At 43.1% G+C, this 19,866-nt stretch overlaps 1 protein-coding gene across 1 annotated transcript in view; it reads left to right on the forward strand.

Moving 5' to 3' along the window:
• Window positions 1-19,866, forward strand: part of LOC107373063 (interferon alpha/beta receptor 1b) — a 46,442-nt gene that overhangs the window by 16,843 nt on the left and 9,733 nt on the right. The window contains exon 4 of the mRNA XM_054738384.2: window positions 11,471-11,631. Within this exon, the coding sequence (XP_054594359.2) occupies window positions 11,471-11,631 (161 nt within the window). The remainder of the gene's footprint in view (window positions 1-11,470; window positions 11,632-19,866) is intronic.

Here is a 19,866-nt window from a genome sequence, read left to right on the forward strand (position 1 = left end):
CCAACATTACCCCCCACCCCTTTCAAGGACTTGAGGTCAGGAGTAGAAGCATTCAGTATCCTTAAAGCAGTTGTAGAAGGGTCACAAGGAAGGAGAGGATGGTGGTAGATCCTTCAACACACATGCTGCAGGAGAAACAAACACCCTTCCAAACCCTTAATGATTGTAGAAATGTAAATTTATTAAATTGTATATTAGAAAAATGAATTTATTTATAAAAATGTAAGTTTTGAAGAAGAAACTTGAATTAATCTTAGCAGTTTTAACAGATCTTTGCTGATATTAAAACGTGTCACATCATCAATGCCAACCAAGACTGTTCGTAAACATAATATTGACTAGGTCATCTTTACATGTAGACACACACCCACACATTCAAACACAGGACTTGCATAACTTGAGTCAGAGAACGTAGAGAGAGAGAAGGAGGAAAACTCATCCCCCGCTCATTAGTCCTGGAGGTACGCCCTGGGCGCCAGAGCGAGTTTTAGCTGGATCCCCAAGTTACGGAGCGAGGTCCTCATGGGGATCTACCGTGCAGAGAAGTGACGGAGCAGTGCGTATGCCAATCTGAGCGACAGACAGCTATGTAAACACAAAGTTAGGAAGATAACCGAGTCAGAAGAGGTCCAGGAGCAAGTCACTGAGTGAAAGTTGAGTCTGGGATCGGAAGATAGCTCATGCAGAAATTCGTCTTGTAGATTCAAAGCACGCTACTGGCGAAGCACCAATTAACACAGTGAAGGAACTTCTGTCTGAAGCTCGGTGTCATAACGTTTTACAGCTTCAATTTTGATGGAATTGACAGCTCAGAAGCCCAAGTTAAAGATGGAACCAATGGCATCGGCAATGGAAAAGAGCTCTGGAAGGAAAGGTTTCTCCCTACGGTTGGCACCAGGAAGCTCCGAAATGGTAACCGTGAAATTCTGTAGCTGGAGTAACACGTGAGTGATGTTGACTTCAACGTGCCTCATCCTAGCACGAGTCCAGTTGCCACCAGTGTCAGAAAGGAACTTAGTAGTGTCCGTGCACAGGCCATTTCAGGGTCAAATTTGATAAACCCTTCTGGGTGACCAGATGGTAGTTGATCATCACCAGTTCAGGGTGCTCCTTAAGGGTGATCCACGAAGAGGGCCCAGGGTCATATAACTGCGATAGACAAGGCTTAATAGTAGCTATAGCCGCGTCAGATTTAATAGTAGCTATAGCCGCGTCAGATATCTTGAAGATACACACGACCCACATCATAAACTTTGTCAGTCCAGAAACTTGGAATCCCGATGGATGAAGACTAGAGACAGACGCAGGAGCGGACTGTGGAGGGCTCTGTGCCGGGGTGGACTTTAGATGGTTCCCCTTTGGGATGGACTCCAGAGGACAATGGGTTGGCGTGTGAGTGCAGCCAGAAAGAACTGGGTCAGCCTGTGATGGTGCTGTGTCAGAGTGACCCTCACCCCCCCTTTTGGTAGGTTGAGCGCACGCTACAGGTTGAGGTGTCTCAGGGAGCACTGACGACACATAATCTAGGGCTGAGCCTGACTAGTGAAACACCATAATGTCTAGCCACATTGGCATTGTTGATGTTCGCAACACCACAAGGTGTAATGAGGTCCTGGGGGAGCTTCATGGGCAGCGGTTGAGTCAACCAAGTCCAGATTTTCAACCCATAGAGGTCAAAAATGGGCTTGAAACGATCGATCAAGTCTTTGCCAAACAGGAAAGGAAAACGCTCCAGGTCAGACACGAACACGGGATGGCGCACCAACATGCGACCAACTGAAAGGTCAAGGAAATACAGATGACGAGGTTGCTACATTCTGATACACAGTGTTTCCCTTACATAGTTGTAAGCGGCACGCCACGGCTACAAGATCCCAAGTTTTATTGATTTTTTTAAATTTTATTATTTATTTATTTATTTTTTTGCACTGTTTCCCGAAGAAGCAGCGGGAACTACTCTGTTGTTGCTTGTGATCACAGCCGGCAGACAGCAAGGAGGAAGAGGCAGGGCAGGGTGGTTACAGCTAGGGATAAGCCGGATACTCGTTTCAGACTAGTATCCGGTACGGATAAAGCATTTTTGACGAATACAAGCGTGAAATGAGTAAAGCTTGTAAATATCTGTAATTGTGCTGAAGGAAAATTCTCATTGGGCCAGTCACAGAGCGCCCGCCCCTCCCTACACACAAAACTGCAGCCGGGAGCTCAGTCCGTCTGGCCCATCCACGCACACACACACACAGTAACGGATCCCTCTGTGCTTGCTTCACTGTTGCTCACGTTTCTTCAGTGCTCCTTACGTTTTCTTCAGCTCGCCTCTTTTTCAGTTGAATATTCAAAGTAACTTTTTCGTAACGAACGTGGTGCATTTGACAAGACAGAGCTGAAAACAGCTCGTGCATGCGTTGGTCACTGCCACGGTAATCCACCGAGGTAATATATTTTTTAAAAACAAGACGGTTATTATTTTTGTCAACTTTTTTTACCGGGGTTTACTGCTACACCGGTTACCGTGACAACCCTAATACAGATGTTACTGAGACACTTCAGCCTGATACAGAAGTTACTGATAAACTACAGTCTGACACAGATGTTACTGATAAAGTACAGTCTGGAGTAGATGTTAGTATAAAGTACAACCTAATACTGATGTTACTGATAAAGTACATCCTGATACAGATGTCACTGATAAAGTACATCCTGATACAGATGTTACTGATAAACTACAGTCTGACACAGATGTTACTGATAAAGTACAGTCTGGAGTAGATGTTAGTAATAAAGTACAACCTAATACTGATGTTACTGATAAAGTACATCCTGATACAGATGTTACTGATAAAGTACATCCTGAGACAGATGTTAATGATGAACTACAGCTTGAAGCAGACAATATTTACAAACGACAGCAGGGTATAGATATTATTAATTACAGCCTAATACAGATGTTACTGACACACTACAGCCTGATACAGATGTTACTGACACATTACAGCCTGATACAGATGTTACTGATACACTACAGCTTGATGCAGACAATATTTACAAACTACATCAGGCTATAGATGTTAACTACAGCCGGATACAGATGTTACTGACACACCTGATACAGATGTTACTGATACGCCTCATACAGATGTTATTGATACACTACAGCCTTTTACATATGTTACTGACACACTACAGCCTGATACAGATGTTACTGACACACTACAGCCTGATACAGATGTTATTATAAACTACAGCCTGATACAGATGTTACTGACACACTACAGCCTGATACAGATGTTACTGATACACTACAGTCTGATACAGATGTTACTGATATGCCTTATACAGATGTTACTGACACACTACAGCCTGATACAGATGTTACTGATATGCCTAATACAGATGTTACTGATACACTATAGCCTGGTACAGATGTTACTGATACACTATAGCCTGATACAGATGTTACTGACACACTACAGCCTGGTACAGATGTTACTGATACACTACAGCCTGATACAGATGTTACTGACACACTACAGCCTGGTACAGATGTTACTGACACACTACAGCCTGGTACAGATGTTACTGATATGCCTTATACAGATGTTACTGATCCACTACAGCCTGATACAGATGTTACTGATACACTACAGCCTGATACAGATGTTAATGACACACTACAGCCTGGTACAGATGTTACTGACACACTACAGCCTGATACAGATGTTAGTGATACACTACAGCCTGATACAGATGTTACTGATATGCCTTATACGGATGTTACTGACACACTACAGCCTGGTACAGATGTTACTGATACACTACAGCCTGATACAGATGTTACTGATATGCCTTATACAGATGTTACTGATACACTATAGCCTGGTACAGATGTTACTGACACACTATAGCCTGATACAGATGTTACTGACACACTACAGCCTGGTACAGATGTTACTGACACACTACAGCCTGGTACAGATGTTACTGATATGCCTTATACAGATGTTACTGACACACTACAGCCTGGTACAGATGTTACTGACACACTACAGCCTGATACAGATGTTACTGATACACTACAGCCTGATACAGATGTTACTGATATGCCTTATACAGATGTTACTGATACACTACAGCCTTATACAGATGTTAATGACACACTACAGCCTGGTACAGATGTTACTGACACACTACAGCCTGATACAGATGTTAGTGATACACTACAGCCTGATACAGATGTTACTGATATGCCTTATACGGATGTTACTGACACACTACAGCCTGGTACAGATGTTACTGATACACTACAGCCTGATACAGATGTTACTGATATGCCTTATACAGATGTTACTGATACACTATAGCCTGGTACAGATGTTACTGACACACTATAGCCTGATACAGATGTTACTGACACACTACAGCCTGGTACAGATGTTACTGACACACTACAGCCTGGTACAGATGTTACTGATATGCCTTATACAGATGTTACTGACACACTACAGCCTGGTACAGATGTTACTGACACACTACAGCCTGATACAGATGTTACTGATACACTACAGCCTGATACAGATGTTACTGATATGCCTTATACAGATGTTACTGATACACTACAGCCTTATACAGATGTTACTGACACACTACAGCCTGATACAGATGTTACTGATACACTACAGTCTGATACAGATGTTACTGACACACTACAGCCTGATACAGATGTTACTGATACACTACAGCCTGATACAGATGTTACTGATACACTACAGCCTGATACAGATTTTACTGACACACTACAGCCTGATACAGATGTTACTGACACACTACAGCCTGGTACAGATGTTACTGATACACTACAGCCTGATACAGATGTTACTGATAGACTACAGCCTGATACAGATGTTACTGATACACTACAGCCTGATACAGATGTTACTGATACACTACAGCCTGATACAGATGTTACTGATATGCCTTATACAGATGTTACTGACACACTACAGCCTGGTACAGATGTTACTGATACACTATAGCCTGATACAGATGTTACTGATACACTACAGCCTGATACAGATGTTACTGATACACTACAGCCTGATTCAGATGTTACTGATATGCCTTATACAGATGTTACTGACACACTACAGCCTGGTACAGATGGCCTGATACACATGTTACTGACACAACACCCTGATACAGATGTTACTGATACACTTCAGCCTGATACAGATGGCCTGATACAGATGTTACTGACACACTACAGCCTGATGCAGATGTTACTGATATGCCTTATACAGATGTTACTGACACACTACAGCCTGATACAGATGGCCTGATACAGATGTTACTGACACACTACAGCCTGATACAGATGTTACTGATATGCCTTATACAGATGTTACTGACACACTACAGCCTGATACAGATGGCCTGATACACTACAGCCTGATACAGATGTTACTGATATGCCTTATACAGATGTTACTGACACACTACAGCCTGATACAGATGGCCTGATACAGATGTTACTGACACACTACAGCCTGATACAGATGTTACTGATATGCCTTATACAGATGTTACTGACACACTACAGCCTGATACAGATGTTACTGATACACTACAGCCTGATACAGATGTTACTGATATGACTGATACAGATTTTACTGACACACTACAGCCTGATACAGATGTTACTGACACACTACAGCCTGGTACAGATGTTACTGATACACTACAGCCTGATACAGATGTTACTGATACACTACAACCTGATACAGATGTTACTGATATGCCTTATACAGATGTTACTGACACACTACAGCCTGATACATATGTTACTGATACACTACAGCCTGATACAGATGTTACTGATAGACTACAGCCTGATACAGATGTTACTGATATGCCTTATACAGATGTTATTGACACACTACAGCCTGGTACAGATGTTACTGATACACTACAGCCTGATACAGATGTTACTGATACACTACAGCCTGATACAGATGTTACTGATACACTACAGCCTGATACAGATGTTACTGATATGCCTTATACAGATGTTACTGACACACTACAGCCTGGTACAGATGGCCTGATACACATGTTACTGACACAACACCCTGATACAGATGTTACTGATACACTTCAGCCTGATACAGATGTTACTGACACACTACAGCCTTATACAGATGTTACTGATATGCCTTATACAGATGTTACTGACACACTACAGCCTGATACAGATGGCCTGATACAGATGTTACTGACACACTACAGCCTGATACAGATGTTACTGATATGCCTTATACAGATGTTACTGACACACTACAGCCTGATACAGATGTTACTGATACACTACAGCCTGATACAGATGTTACTGATATGCCTTATACAGATGTTACTGATACACTACAGCCTTATACAGATGTTACTGACACACTACAGCCTGGTACAGATGTTACTGATACACTACAGCCTGATACAGATGTTACTGATATGCCTTATACAGATGTTACTGACACACTACAGCCTGATACAGATGGCCTGATACAGATGTTACTGACACACTACAGCCTGATACAGATGTTACTGATATGCCTTATACAGATGTTACTGACACACTACAGCCTGATACAGATGGCCTGATACAGATGTTACTGACACACTACAGCCTGATACAGATGTTACTGATACACTACAGCCTGATTCAGATGTTACTGATACACTACAGCCTGATACAGATGTTACTGATACACTACAGCCTGGTACAGATGTTACTGATACACTACAGCCTGATACAGATGTTACTGATACACTACAGCCTGATACAGATATTACTGATACACTACAGCCTGATACAGATGTTACTGATATGCCTTATACAAATGTTACTGACACACTACAGCCTGATACAGATGGCCTGATACAGATGTTACTGATAAACTACAGCCTGATACAGATGTTACTGATATGCCTTATACAGATGTTACTGACACACTACAGCCTGGTACAGATGTTACTGACACACTACAGCCTGATACAGATGTTACTGATATGCCTTATACAGATGTTACTGACACACTACAGCCTGATACAGATGTTACTGATGCACTACAGCCTGATACAGATGTTACTGATATGCCTTATACAGATGTTACTGACACACTACAGCCTGATACAGATGGCCTGATACACTACAGCCTGATACAGATGTTACTGATACACTACAGCCTGATACAGATGGCCTGATACAGATGTTACTGATACACTACAGCCTGATACAGATGTTACTGATACACTACAGCCTGATACAGATGTTACTGACACACTACAGCCTGGTACAGATGTTACTGATACACTACAGCCTGAAACAGATGTTACTGATATGCCTTATACAGATGTTACTGACACACTACAGCCTGATACAGATGTTACTGATACACTACAGCCTGATACAGATGTTACTGATACACTGCAGCCTGATACAGATGTTACTGATACACTACATTCTGATACAGATGTTACTGATATGCCTTATACAGATGTTACTGACACTCTACAGCCTGGTACAGATGTTACTGATACACTACAGCCTGATACAGATGTTACTGATACACTACAGCCTGATACAGATGTTACTGATACACTACAGCCTGATACAGATGTTACTGATATGCCTTATACAGATGTTACTGACACACTACAGCCTGGTACAGATGGCCTGATACACATGTTACTGACACAACACCCTGATACAGATGTTACTGATACACTTCAGCCTGATACAGATGGCCTGATACAGATGTTACTGACACACTACAGCCTGATACAGATGTTACTGATATGCCTTATACAGATGTTACTGACACACTACAGCCTGATACAGATGGCCTGATACAGATGTTACTGGCACACTACAGCCTGATACAGATGTTACTGATATGCCTTATACAGATGTTACTGACACACTACAGCCTGATACAGATGGCCTGATACAGATGTTACTGATACACTACAGCCTGATACAGATGTTACTGATATGCCTTATACAGATGTTACTGACACACTACAGCCTGGTACAGATGTTACTGACACACTACAGCCTGGTACAGATGTTACTGATACACTACAGCCTGATACAGATGTTACTGATATGCCTTATACAGATGTTACTGACACACTACAGCCTGATACAGATGGCCTGATACATATGTTACTGACACACTACAGCCTGATACAGATGTTACTGATATGCCTTATACAGATGTTACTGATACACTACAGCCTGATAAAGATGGCCTGATACAGATGTTACTGATACACTACAGCCTGATACAGATGTTACTGATACACTACAGCCTGATACAGATGTTGCTGACACACTACAGCCTGGTACAGATGTTACTGACACACTACAGCCTGATACAGATGTTACTGATATGCCTTATACATATGTTACTGACACACTACAGCCTGATACAGATGTTACTGATACACTACAGCCTGATACAGATGTTACTGATGCACTACAGCCTGATACAGATGTTACTGATTTGCCTTATACAGATGTTACTGACACACTACAGCCTGATACAGATGGCCTGATACACTACAGCCTGATACAGATGTTACTGATACACTACAGCCTGATACAGATGTTACTGATACACTACAGCCTGATACAGATGGCCTGTTACAGATGTTACTGACACACTACAGCCTGATACAGATGGCCTGATACAGATGTTACTGATACACTACAGCCTGATACAGATGTTACTGATACACTACAGCCTGTTACAGATGTTACTGATACACTACAGCCTGGTACAGATGTTACTGATACACTACAGCCTGATACAGATATTACTGATACACTACAGCCTGATACAGATGTTACTGATATGCCTTATACAGATGTTACTGACACACTACAGCCTGATACAGATGTTACTGACGCACTACAGCCTGATACAGATGTTACTGATGCACTACAGCCTGATACAGATGTTACTGATATGCCTTATACAGATGTTACTGACACACTACAGCCTGATACAGATGTTACTGATACACTACAGCCTGATACAGATGTTACTGATACACTACAGCCTGATACAGATGGCCTGATACAGATGTTACTGACACACTACAGCCTGATACAGATGGCCTGATACACTACAGCCTGATACAGATGTTACTGATACACTACAGCCTGATACAGATGTTACTGATACACTACAGCCTGATACAGATGTTACTGATACACTACAGCCTGATACAGATGGCCTGATACAGATGTTACTGACACACTACAGCCTGATACAGATGGCCTGATACAGATGTTACTGATACACTACAGCCTGATACAGATGTTACTGATACACTACAGCCTGGTACAGATGTTACTGATACACTACAGCCTGATACAGATATTACTGATACACTACAGCCTGATACAGATGTTACTGATATGCCTTATACAGATGTTACTGACACACTACAGCCTGATACAGATGGCCTGATACAGATGTTACTGATACACTACAGCCTGATACAGATGTTACTGATATGCCTTATACAGATGTTACTGACACACTACAGCCTGGTACAGATGTTACTGACAAACTACAGCCTGATACAGATGTTCCTGATATGCCTTATACAGATGTTACTGACACACTACAGCCTGATACAGATGTTACTGATACACTACAGCCTGATACAGATGTTACTGATACACTACAGCCTGATACAGATGTTACTGATACACTACAGCCTGATACAGATGGCCTGATACAGATGTTACTGACACACTACAGCCTGATACAGATGGCCTGATACAGATGTTACTGATACACTACAGCCTGATACAGATGTTACTGATACACTACAGCCTGGTACAGATGTTACTGATACACTACAGCCTGATACAGATATTACTGATACACTACAGCCTGATACAGATGTTACTGATATGCCTTATACAGATGTTACTGACACACTACAGCCTGATACAGATGGCCTGATACAGATGTTACTGATACACTACAGCCTGATACAGATGTTACTGATATGCCTTATACAGATGTTACTGACACACTACAGCCTGGTACAGATGTTACTGACACACTACAGCCTGATACAGATGTTCCTGATATGCCTGATACAGATGTTACTGACACACTACAGCCTGATACAGATGTTACTGATATGCCTTATACAGATGTTACTGACACACTACAGCCTGATACAGATGGCCTGATACGGATGTCACTGACACACTACAGCCTGATACAGATGGCCTGATACAGATGTTACTGATACACTACAGCCTGATACAGATGTTACTGATATGCCTTATACAGATGTTACTGACACACTACAGCCTGATACTGATGTTACTGATATGCCTTATACAGATGTTACTGACACACTACAGCCTTATACAGATGGCCTGATACAGATGTTACTGACACACTACAGCCTGATACAGATGGCCTGATACAGATGTTACTGATACACTACAGCCTGATACAGATGTTACTGACACACTACAGCCTGGTACAGATGTTACTGACACACTACAGTCTGATACAGATGTTACTGACACACTACATTCTGATACAGATGTTACTGATACACAACAGCCTGATACAGATGTTACTGATGCACTACAGCCTGATACAGATATTACTGATATGCCTTATACAGATGTTACTGACACACTACAGCCTGATACAGATGGCCTGATACAGATGTTACTGACACACTACAGCCTGATACAGATGGCCTGATACAGATGTTACTGATACACTACAGCCTGATACAGATGTTACTGACACACTACAGCCTGGTACAGATGTTACTGATACACTACAGCCTGATACAGATGTTACTGATACACTACAGCCTGATACAGATGTTACTGATATGCCTTATACAGATGTTACTGATATGCCTTAGCCTGATACAGATGTTACTGACACACTACAGCCTGGTACAGATGTTACTGATACACTACAGCTTGATACAGATGTTACTGATACACTACAGCCTGATACAGATGTTACTGATATGCCTTATACAGATGTTACTGATATGCCTTAGCCTGATACAGATGTTACTGACACACTGCAGCCTGATACAGATGTTACTGACACACTACAGCCTGATACAGATGTTACTGACACACTACAGCCTGATACAGATGTTACTGATACACTACAGCCTGATACAGATGTTACTGATATGCCTTATACAGATGTTACTGATATGCCTTAGCCTGATACAGATGTTACTGACACACTACAGCCTGATACAGATGTTACTGATACACTACAGCCTGATACAGATGTTACTGACACACTACAGCCTGATACAGATGTTACTGATACACTACAGCCTGATACCGATGTTATTTATAAACTACAGATTGGTATACTGGATCTCCTTTTGTTCTCAGCTGCTGTCGGACCTCCATCCAGCGTCCGCCTTGCTGCAGCTGGAGGTGCTCTGGATGTTTCCATCTCTGATCCTCAGACCACCACGAACAGCTCCATGAGGGAACTCCTTCCTAAGCTGTACTTCCGCATAGCTTACTGGGAGCAGTCTGACGTGAGGCAGGTGAGGAGCTGTTCCTTTGGGTGGTTTCTGACTGAGCCAGCAGGAGCTGCACGCTAATATCTTCAGACTTTAGGTTTTGTGACTGATCTTGGTTTTGTGAATCATCTCCAGTTTCTGTCTGATGAATCCTGTAGAAACTGGGGTTGGGTTATAACTTGATACAAATAATTCATTTGAATTTGCCGGTTAAGAGTTTATTCCAGAGTGAAGTGAGCCTGAACAGTTCTCATAACATACAGAGTTTAACTAAGGCAGCCTGTTTGAATGGTTTATCCACAAAAACTCGCCTTCAGCGTACTTTAGACGACTCCGTCAGCAACTTTGTGCTCATACACGCATTGATGTGTTATACTTCTCCTTCAGTGTGTCAGTGTTGTGTAGAAATTCTCTACCAGCCCTTTTCAATGCCATGGAGGGAAGGCTGTGTCGCCTCTTGCTGAGACACAGTAGCGGCGGGGTTGGGCGGCCTCTGGTAATGATGATCAGCTTCTCTGAAAAAGTCCGTTGTGAAAATGGAACTGAAATAATCCCTCATTTACCTAGTTAACAAAAGGGGACTATGTGTTTGTGCCTCCTCACAGCAGAGGGGCACAGAGAATGGCTATCCAGAATGATAATAAATCGTGTATGCGGGAAGCCCCGCTGGCTGATTTCATCCGCCAATTGGAGGCTCCCCTTAATGGTAGGTGTGCTTTTGAGTCAGTCAGCAGTGGGTGTGTCGGACCTGTTCGACTCCAGGCAGACCTCCTCGAGAAGAGGGCAGAAAGGACGTCCGGTTATGTGCAGGAAAATACGAGGCGTGAGAAAACCCCCATCATGGTCCAGGGGGAGTGGAGCTGATGCTGGTGTAGGGGTTGTATCAACTAGTCGACTTCACTGCTCTGTAGTGGCTTTTTATGCCTTTCATCGACTAGTCGCTGTCACATGATAATGACCGACAAGATGCAGTCCTTGGAAAAGACAGCAGGTGATGAGCCCCTGCACGTTGGGAGGCGACGTGCTGTGCCAGATCGCCAGTATGTGGCGCCCGTGGTAAAACAGACATTTGACCGAATTGTGACCTTTACCCTCTTATATTTTAACCTTCCCCTCACCCCCATCCTAACCTTAACCAGCTTGCGTATGCAAAGCTCTGATCGTTGACACGCTCCAGACATCTGCATCCTGAGCACGGCCACAGTAACATTATCAAATCAGGTGTCACCACCTCAAAAACAAATTTAGCATGCGATCGTTCACGTCGGCTCATTTCCTTCTTCTGTCTTTTATGTGTGGAGCGGAGCGCATCACCTGTTTCGTCCTCCGGTGACGCGCCTCAGTAGTTCGGCCGGCGCGCAGCACTCACTCCGCTGTTTTTGCGGTCGGTAGATCTTTTAGAACCGCAATTCAAACGTAACTCATAAGGTGAATATATATGAAGCCATGTAGCAGTTTTTCTTTAGGATTGAGAGGAGATTAAGGAGGATAATAAACAGAGACAGGACAGAAAAATAGTCAAATAAAAACAAGTTCGTTTTTGCGCCTGGTGGTTGCAACAAACAGACACCATTGAAGGTAATCAGAAGTGAGGAACAGAAAATGAAGTGCTTTTGAACTGGCAATTTCTCCCCGCCTCCTCTGTGTGTTAATCCCCCCCCCCCCCCCCCCCCAGATACAATAAGAACTTCATACCTGATTTCTCTGCTCTCTTAGCTGAGATTTTCACTCAATATCAACGTGTTCTCATTCTTGGAGACTTTAATGTTCACATCTGCTGTCTGGAAAAACCATTTGTTACAGATTTTATTAGTCTAATTGATGCTTTTGGTTTGACCCAGTCTGTAAATGCTCCAACTCATGTACACTCACATACGCTCGACCTTGTGCTCTCATCTGGTCTGTTGTTAAATGGTCTATCTCTTTTAGAAGGCTGCTGGTCTGACCATATGCTTATTTCTTTTGATATTTTTTTACCTGTTAACAATCATTCACTTTCTCTATCACGTTCATTACGGCGCATCATTAACTCTGAAACAGCAGGATCTTTTGTCAGTGCTTTTTCTGTGTCTGATCTGCCTAGTCAGCTTAGTCTGGATGATCAGATCGCTTTTTTTTAATGATAAATGCCTTACAGTCTTAAATTCGGTTGCTCCTCTGAAACCTGCTCACTCCAAACATAAATCTGACCCTTGGCTCAACTCTCATACTCGAAGTTTGAGAAAACTTTGTAGACGGGCTGAGCGCAAATGGAAAAAAGACCACCTCCAGATTACATATCAGATCTTGCAGGACCTTTGGTCCAAATATCAACAAGCAGTTATGCATGCCAGAAGCCATTATTTTTCTAAAATTATTTCTGCAAACCGGTCCAGTCAAAAAGTTCTTTATAAAACTATTAATTCAGTTCTCGTTCCTCGTGAATCCAACTGTTCAGTTATTGCACCAAATCTCCCGGATCAGTTTCTTGATTTCTTTTCTGATAAGGTTTCCTCTATCAGGGCTAGCTTATCACTATTTCTGTACACCCTGCCTACCTTAACCTTTAATACAGCGCCCTTCCTCAGCTTTCAACCGATTTCCCTACCATGTCTGCAATCTTTGCTTCTGTCGATGAAACCATCTGGTTCACAAGACGACATCCTTCCTCCGCGCCTCCTGAAAGAGGTGTTCCCAACAATAGGTCATTATATCCAACACTTTATCAATACCAGTCTTAGTTCCGGTGTTGTACCCCCTGTCTTCAAACATGCTGTGGTTCAGCCGCTTCTAAAAAAAAAACGGCTCTGACGCCTCAGTTCTTTCAAATTATCGCCCTATTTCCAAGCTTCCATTTCTGGCAAAAATTCTGGAGAAGGTGGTCTATGATCAGCTATCGACTCATCTAGCTGATCATAACATAATGGATATCTTTCAGTCGGGTTTTCGACCCCTGCACAGCACTGAGTCCACTCTCCTCCGTGTTTTAATGACATTTTTATGGCTACTGATTCTGGCGCCTATGGTGTCTTATTACTTCTCGATCTATCCGCCGCCTTTGACACCGTCAACCACCACATCCTTTTATTACGTTTAGAGGAAGTTGCTGCAATACGTGGTCCAGCCCTAACTTGGTTTAGGTCCTATTTGTCTAACAGGTCCCAACGGGTGGTGCTAAACAACATCTCATCTCGCTCTGCTCCTCTCTCGTGTGGGGTCCCGCAGGGGTCTATTCTGGGCCCTTTGTTGTTTTGCCTTTACCTCCTTCCACTCAGCTTAATCCTAAAAAACACCGTTCAATATAATTTGTATGCTGGTGACTGCCAGATTTATATGTCGGTGAAACCCCAGCAATCAATCCAGCCTCTTCTAGACTGTCTACGAGACGTGAAATGTTGGCTGGCCTCAAATTTCCTGCATCTCAACGATTCCAAGACTGAACTGATCCTGTTTAATCCGTTCAGATCTAGCCCATTCCAAACCCCAGATCTTTCATCTGTTTCTCACAATCTAAAAACCGTTGTGACAAACCTGGGTGTAAAGATGGATTCATCTCTTAGGATGGACGCCCAGGTCAATGCCACTGTAAAATCCTGTTTTTTCCAACTCCGCCGTCTGTCCAAATTAAGAGCAGTTTTATCTAGGAAAAATTTGGAATCAGTTGTTCATTCTTTCATCACATCTAGGCTCGACTATTCGAATGCAATTTTGCTGGGTGTCAATAAGTCAACCCTTGCCAGACTTCAACTCGTCCAAAACGCAGCGGCTAGATTCCTCACACGTACTGACAGGCGCCAGCACATAACTCCAGTTCTAAAATCCCTTCATTGGCTGCCCATCACTTTCAGGGTCCAATATAAAATATTGCTTTTTGTTTTCAAATCCCTCCATGGTCTTGCCCCCGTGTACCTATCTGACCTTCTTGCGATTTATACTCACTGTCGCACACTCAGGTCCTCCAGCCCGTCGCTCCTCGAGGTACCAAAAGCGTGTTATAAATCATGCGGACAAAGAGCTTTCTCTGTTGCCAGTCCTAAAATGTGGAACGAACTTCCAGTCGCAGTTTGACTGGCATCCTCCTTGGCAGTTTTTAAGTCTAGACTGAAGACACACTATTTTACCCTTGCTTTTAACAGTTAGCTGTTATTTTGGTTTTTACTACTCTTATTTTATCATCCATTGTAAGGTTTTTATCGGTACTTTTTTATTGGCTTGTTTCTTATTTGTTGACTGTATTTTATTGCTCTGTTTTATTTTTTTATCTCTGTTATTTGTGCGACTGTTCAGCACTTTGGTCGGCCGTATGGCTGTGTTTTTAAAGTGCTATATAAATAAAGGCCCACCCATCACCCCCATGTGTCGGGAAAAAACGCTTGGTCACCCATCATCAGTTTTAGTCGCTTCAGGTGTGTGACGTCATCAATGACTAGTCAAAGTCGACTCGATTTTCGACTTAAAAAATTAAGTCTTGCAACCCCTCGTGTGTAAGTGCCATAAATCTGTATGAGAGTCATTATTAAGAATGGAGCCCATCCTCCATTGTCCTCTGAACACGAGTTATGATAAATGATAAATGACCCGCACTTGTATAGCGCCTCTCAGAGAAAGGACTCCAAAGCGCTTTACACTACAGTGCATCATTCATCCATTCACGCACTGATGGTGATGAGCTACAGTGTAGCCACAGCTGACCTGGAGCGCACTGACAGAGGCGTTTTGGAAGTGCTTGTCTTCTCCAGCATCCATCGTTTGTGTTAGAGACATTCCCTCTCATCCGCCTCATTGCAGCGGTGGGCCCTACCAAGCCCGGGCCGGGGGCCCTCTGCCCCCAGCCCCCCCTGAAGCTCTGTCCCTTGTTTCAGTACTTTCACTTGAAGAAATCAAGCTGTTGCTGACACGCCCACCCATGTCCTGGTTGTCTGGGTGTTTTTCACGATAAATCATTCCACATGCACCCACACATGGGTTTAAATCTTGGCGCTACACCTGCTAGTGGACAAACTAACTCATGAGCCGTCATGCTTCAAAAGCTCCACTATCATTCCAGTACCTAAGAAATCCTCCCCTACTGAATTGAATGACTGCAGACCCATGGCTTTGACATCAGTAGTCATGAAGTCCTTTGAGCGCTTGGTGCTGTCCCATCTTAAAAGCACTACAGGTCACCAGCTGGATCCCCTGCAGTTTGTCTATAGGGCAAACAGGTCAGTGGATGATGCAATTAGCATGGGGCTGCACTTCAACCTGGAACATCTTGATAAACCAAGGACCTATGCAAGGATATTGTTTGTGGATTTTAGCTCTGCTTTTAACACCGTTATACCAGAAATCCTCTCCACAAAGCTTTCTCAGCTCACTGTTTCCCCTGCCATGTGTCAGTGGATTTCTATCTTCCTGACAAATAGGAGCCAGCATGTGCGGTTGAACAACGTTACATCTGGCACAAGGTTGATCAGCACCGGTGCACCACAGGGGCGCGTCCTTTCTCCACTGCTCTTTTCTTTGTACACCAATGACTGCACCTCTAAGGACACAGCTGTTAAAATCCTGAAATTTGCAGATGACACCACTGTCATTGGGCTCATCCGGGATGGTGATGAGTCTGCTTATCAATGAGAAGTTGAGAGGCTGGTGGTCTGGTGTCATCAGCACAATCTTGAGCTTAACACCCTTAAGACTGTGGAGATGGTTGTGGATTTTAGGAAGCTTCCCACAGTGCTGCCCCCCCTCACAATATCCAACAGCCCAGTGATAATGGTGGCCTCATTTAAGTTCTTGGGAACTATCATTTCCAGGGATCTGAAGTGGGAGACAAACATCAACTCCATCCTCAGAAAGGCTCAGCAGAGAATGTATTTCTTACGGCAACTAAGGAAGTATTGCCTACCACAAGAGCTGCTGATCATCTTCTACACTGCTGCAGTCGAATCCAAACTTTGCTCATCCATCACTGTCTGGTTTGGGTCAGCCACAAAAATGCAGGCTACAGCGTATTATTAAAAAAGCAAGAAAAATCATTGGTGCCCAACTGCCCTCTGTCCAGGAACTGTACATCAGCAGGACCAGGAAAAAGGCAGTGAATATTGTCCAAGATGCCACACATCCTGCATCTACTCTCTTCCATCTCCTCCCATCTGGCAGACGCTATAGATCGCTGTACACAAAAACCACCAGACACAAGAAGTTTCTTTCCTTCAGCCATTTCTCTCCTGAATCTGTAGATTATTTTACCATCCTTTTATTATAGTTTTTAATACTTATTCAGTATGCTTATGGATGTGTGTGTGTGTGTGTGTGTGTGTGTGTGTGTGTGTGTGTGCATATATATATATGTGTGTGTGTATGTCTGCGTGTATGTATATATGTAAATATACGTGTGTGTATACATGTTCTTATGTGTTTTTTATGTATTTTTATTCTCATTTATTGTAGTTGCTGTATGTTTTAGAGAGCAAACATCTACCGAAGCTAAATTCCTTGTAAATGTAATTTTACTTGGCCAATAGATCTGAAATCTGAATCTGAAGCTAGCTAATTTTTGTGATAGGCACTGTTATTTAAAGGTTTTTGCACCTCTCTCATCTATTCATCCTGCCCAACATGAGCAACAACCACCCAGCCGACTGTATAGACACTAGTAGTGTTAACCGCAGCGCCACACAGAGCATCGCCTCCCCATCCATTCGTGTTGGCCCTATGTACAAGACACACCGTGTACGCAAATCGGCGTAATATTAGCGCAGCGGTATGTCTTATAAATGTACCGTGTCTGCATGGCGATGCACTATTTTGGCAGCATTCATTCCACCTCGCTTGGTAGTGAACGAGGCTGAAGTCCTCTGAACAGCATGTGTAGAGAAATATTAAAACCTCAAATAAAAATGGTTTAGGGATTTTCACGGCTGGAATTTAAAGAAAATCTGATGTTTGTGGCCGGAGCAGGAAAAACAGAGACTAACTTCTGGTCTAAGTCCTGGACAGCTGGGGACATTCCACAAAGAGCTCTGCTGAAACAGCGATAGTAAACAACCCCGACTCTGGTGTTTCTGCGTTAGCGTTATAGCAGAACAACGTGCCATCAGTCAGATGTAGCTTCTGAAGCCTCTGCTAGTCGGTCACATTTGTTTTTTCTCTGGGATACGGCGACCAGAACGGATATCAGATTACCAAAGATGTTCAACCGAACTCCAACCCCGCTAGCTAGATATCACTACCGGAGGTGCAGGCATGTTTTAGACCGTTTGACTCAGAAGACCTGCGATCTGATTCGGACATCGAGGAGGATTCTGTTCATCTTCAGAACCAAAATCGGTTCAGTTTGTTAACTTTTTAAAAAAATATTTCATCTCTGTTCTCCACCAGGAGCTCTCAGCTGACTCCAGGTCTTAGCTCCATCATCTGTCTCAATATAATTCAGTAATCTACAGATAAATGAATAATGTGCTGCCAGTTTTACCGCTGTGTGTATATGTTGATTAAACTCTGGTAATATTTAACCAATAATTTACCAGAATAACTCTTCCAGATGCTGGAGTAACTCCTTAGTTTGACTCGTTGTTTGCACTAATCCAGGATGACATGGAGGCTCTACTGGTCCCTGGAACTATTGTTGAAATATAGAGATCATCTTTTAGATTATATGATAAATGATAAATGACCTGCGCTTGTATAGCACCTTTCAGAGTCAGAGGACTCCAAAGCACTTTACACTACAGTGTATCATTCATCCATTCACCCACTATAGGCATGCTCGGCTGCTCTACAACAGCACAGGACGGTGGTTCTGGTTCTGTCTTGACCTGAGCTGAGACTCCACCCTGCCGGTCATTTGCGTGTGTCTTCACGGGCGCTGTACCTCTCCTATTGTTTGTTTTGGGAGGGGCTCCAGCGCTTTTCAGGATATTCGGTGCATAAAGAGGGAAACACATCATCATGTAGCAATTTCAAATATCCAGTGGCCTTGAGGTTTCCATTGACAAAGAATGGCCCCACTATCTTTGTACCCTTATACCACACCATACCATCACTTTTTTGTTCCAACAGTCTTGGAGGGATATATCCAATGTGGGTTAGTGTCAGACCAACAGCGGTGGTTTTGTTTGTTAACTTCACCATTCACGTAAAAGTTTGCCTCATCACTGAACAAAATCTTCTGCATGAACTGAGGGTTAGGGTTCCAATTTTTGTTCTGTGCGCCAATCTGGGTCATCCTCGTTGAGGTGCTACAGGAGCTGGAGTTTGTAAGACTGCCATTTGTGAGTAGCTAATATCCGCTGAAGG

The sequence above is a fragment of the Nothobranchius furzeri genome, chromosome 7 (assembly GCF_043380555.1).
Source record: "Nothobranchius furzeri strain GRZ-AD chromosome 7, NfurGRZ-RIMD1, whole genome shotgun sequence".
Taxonomy (NCBI): domain Eukaryota; kingdom Metazoa; phylum Chordata; class Actinopteri; order Cyprinodontiformes; family Nothobranchiidae; genus Nothobranchius; species Nothobranchius furzeri.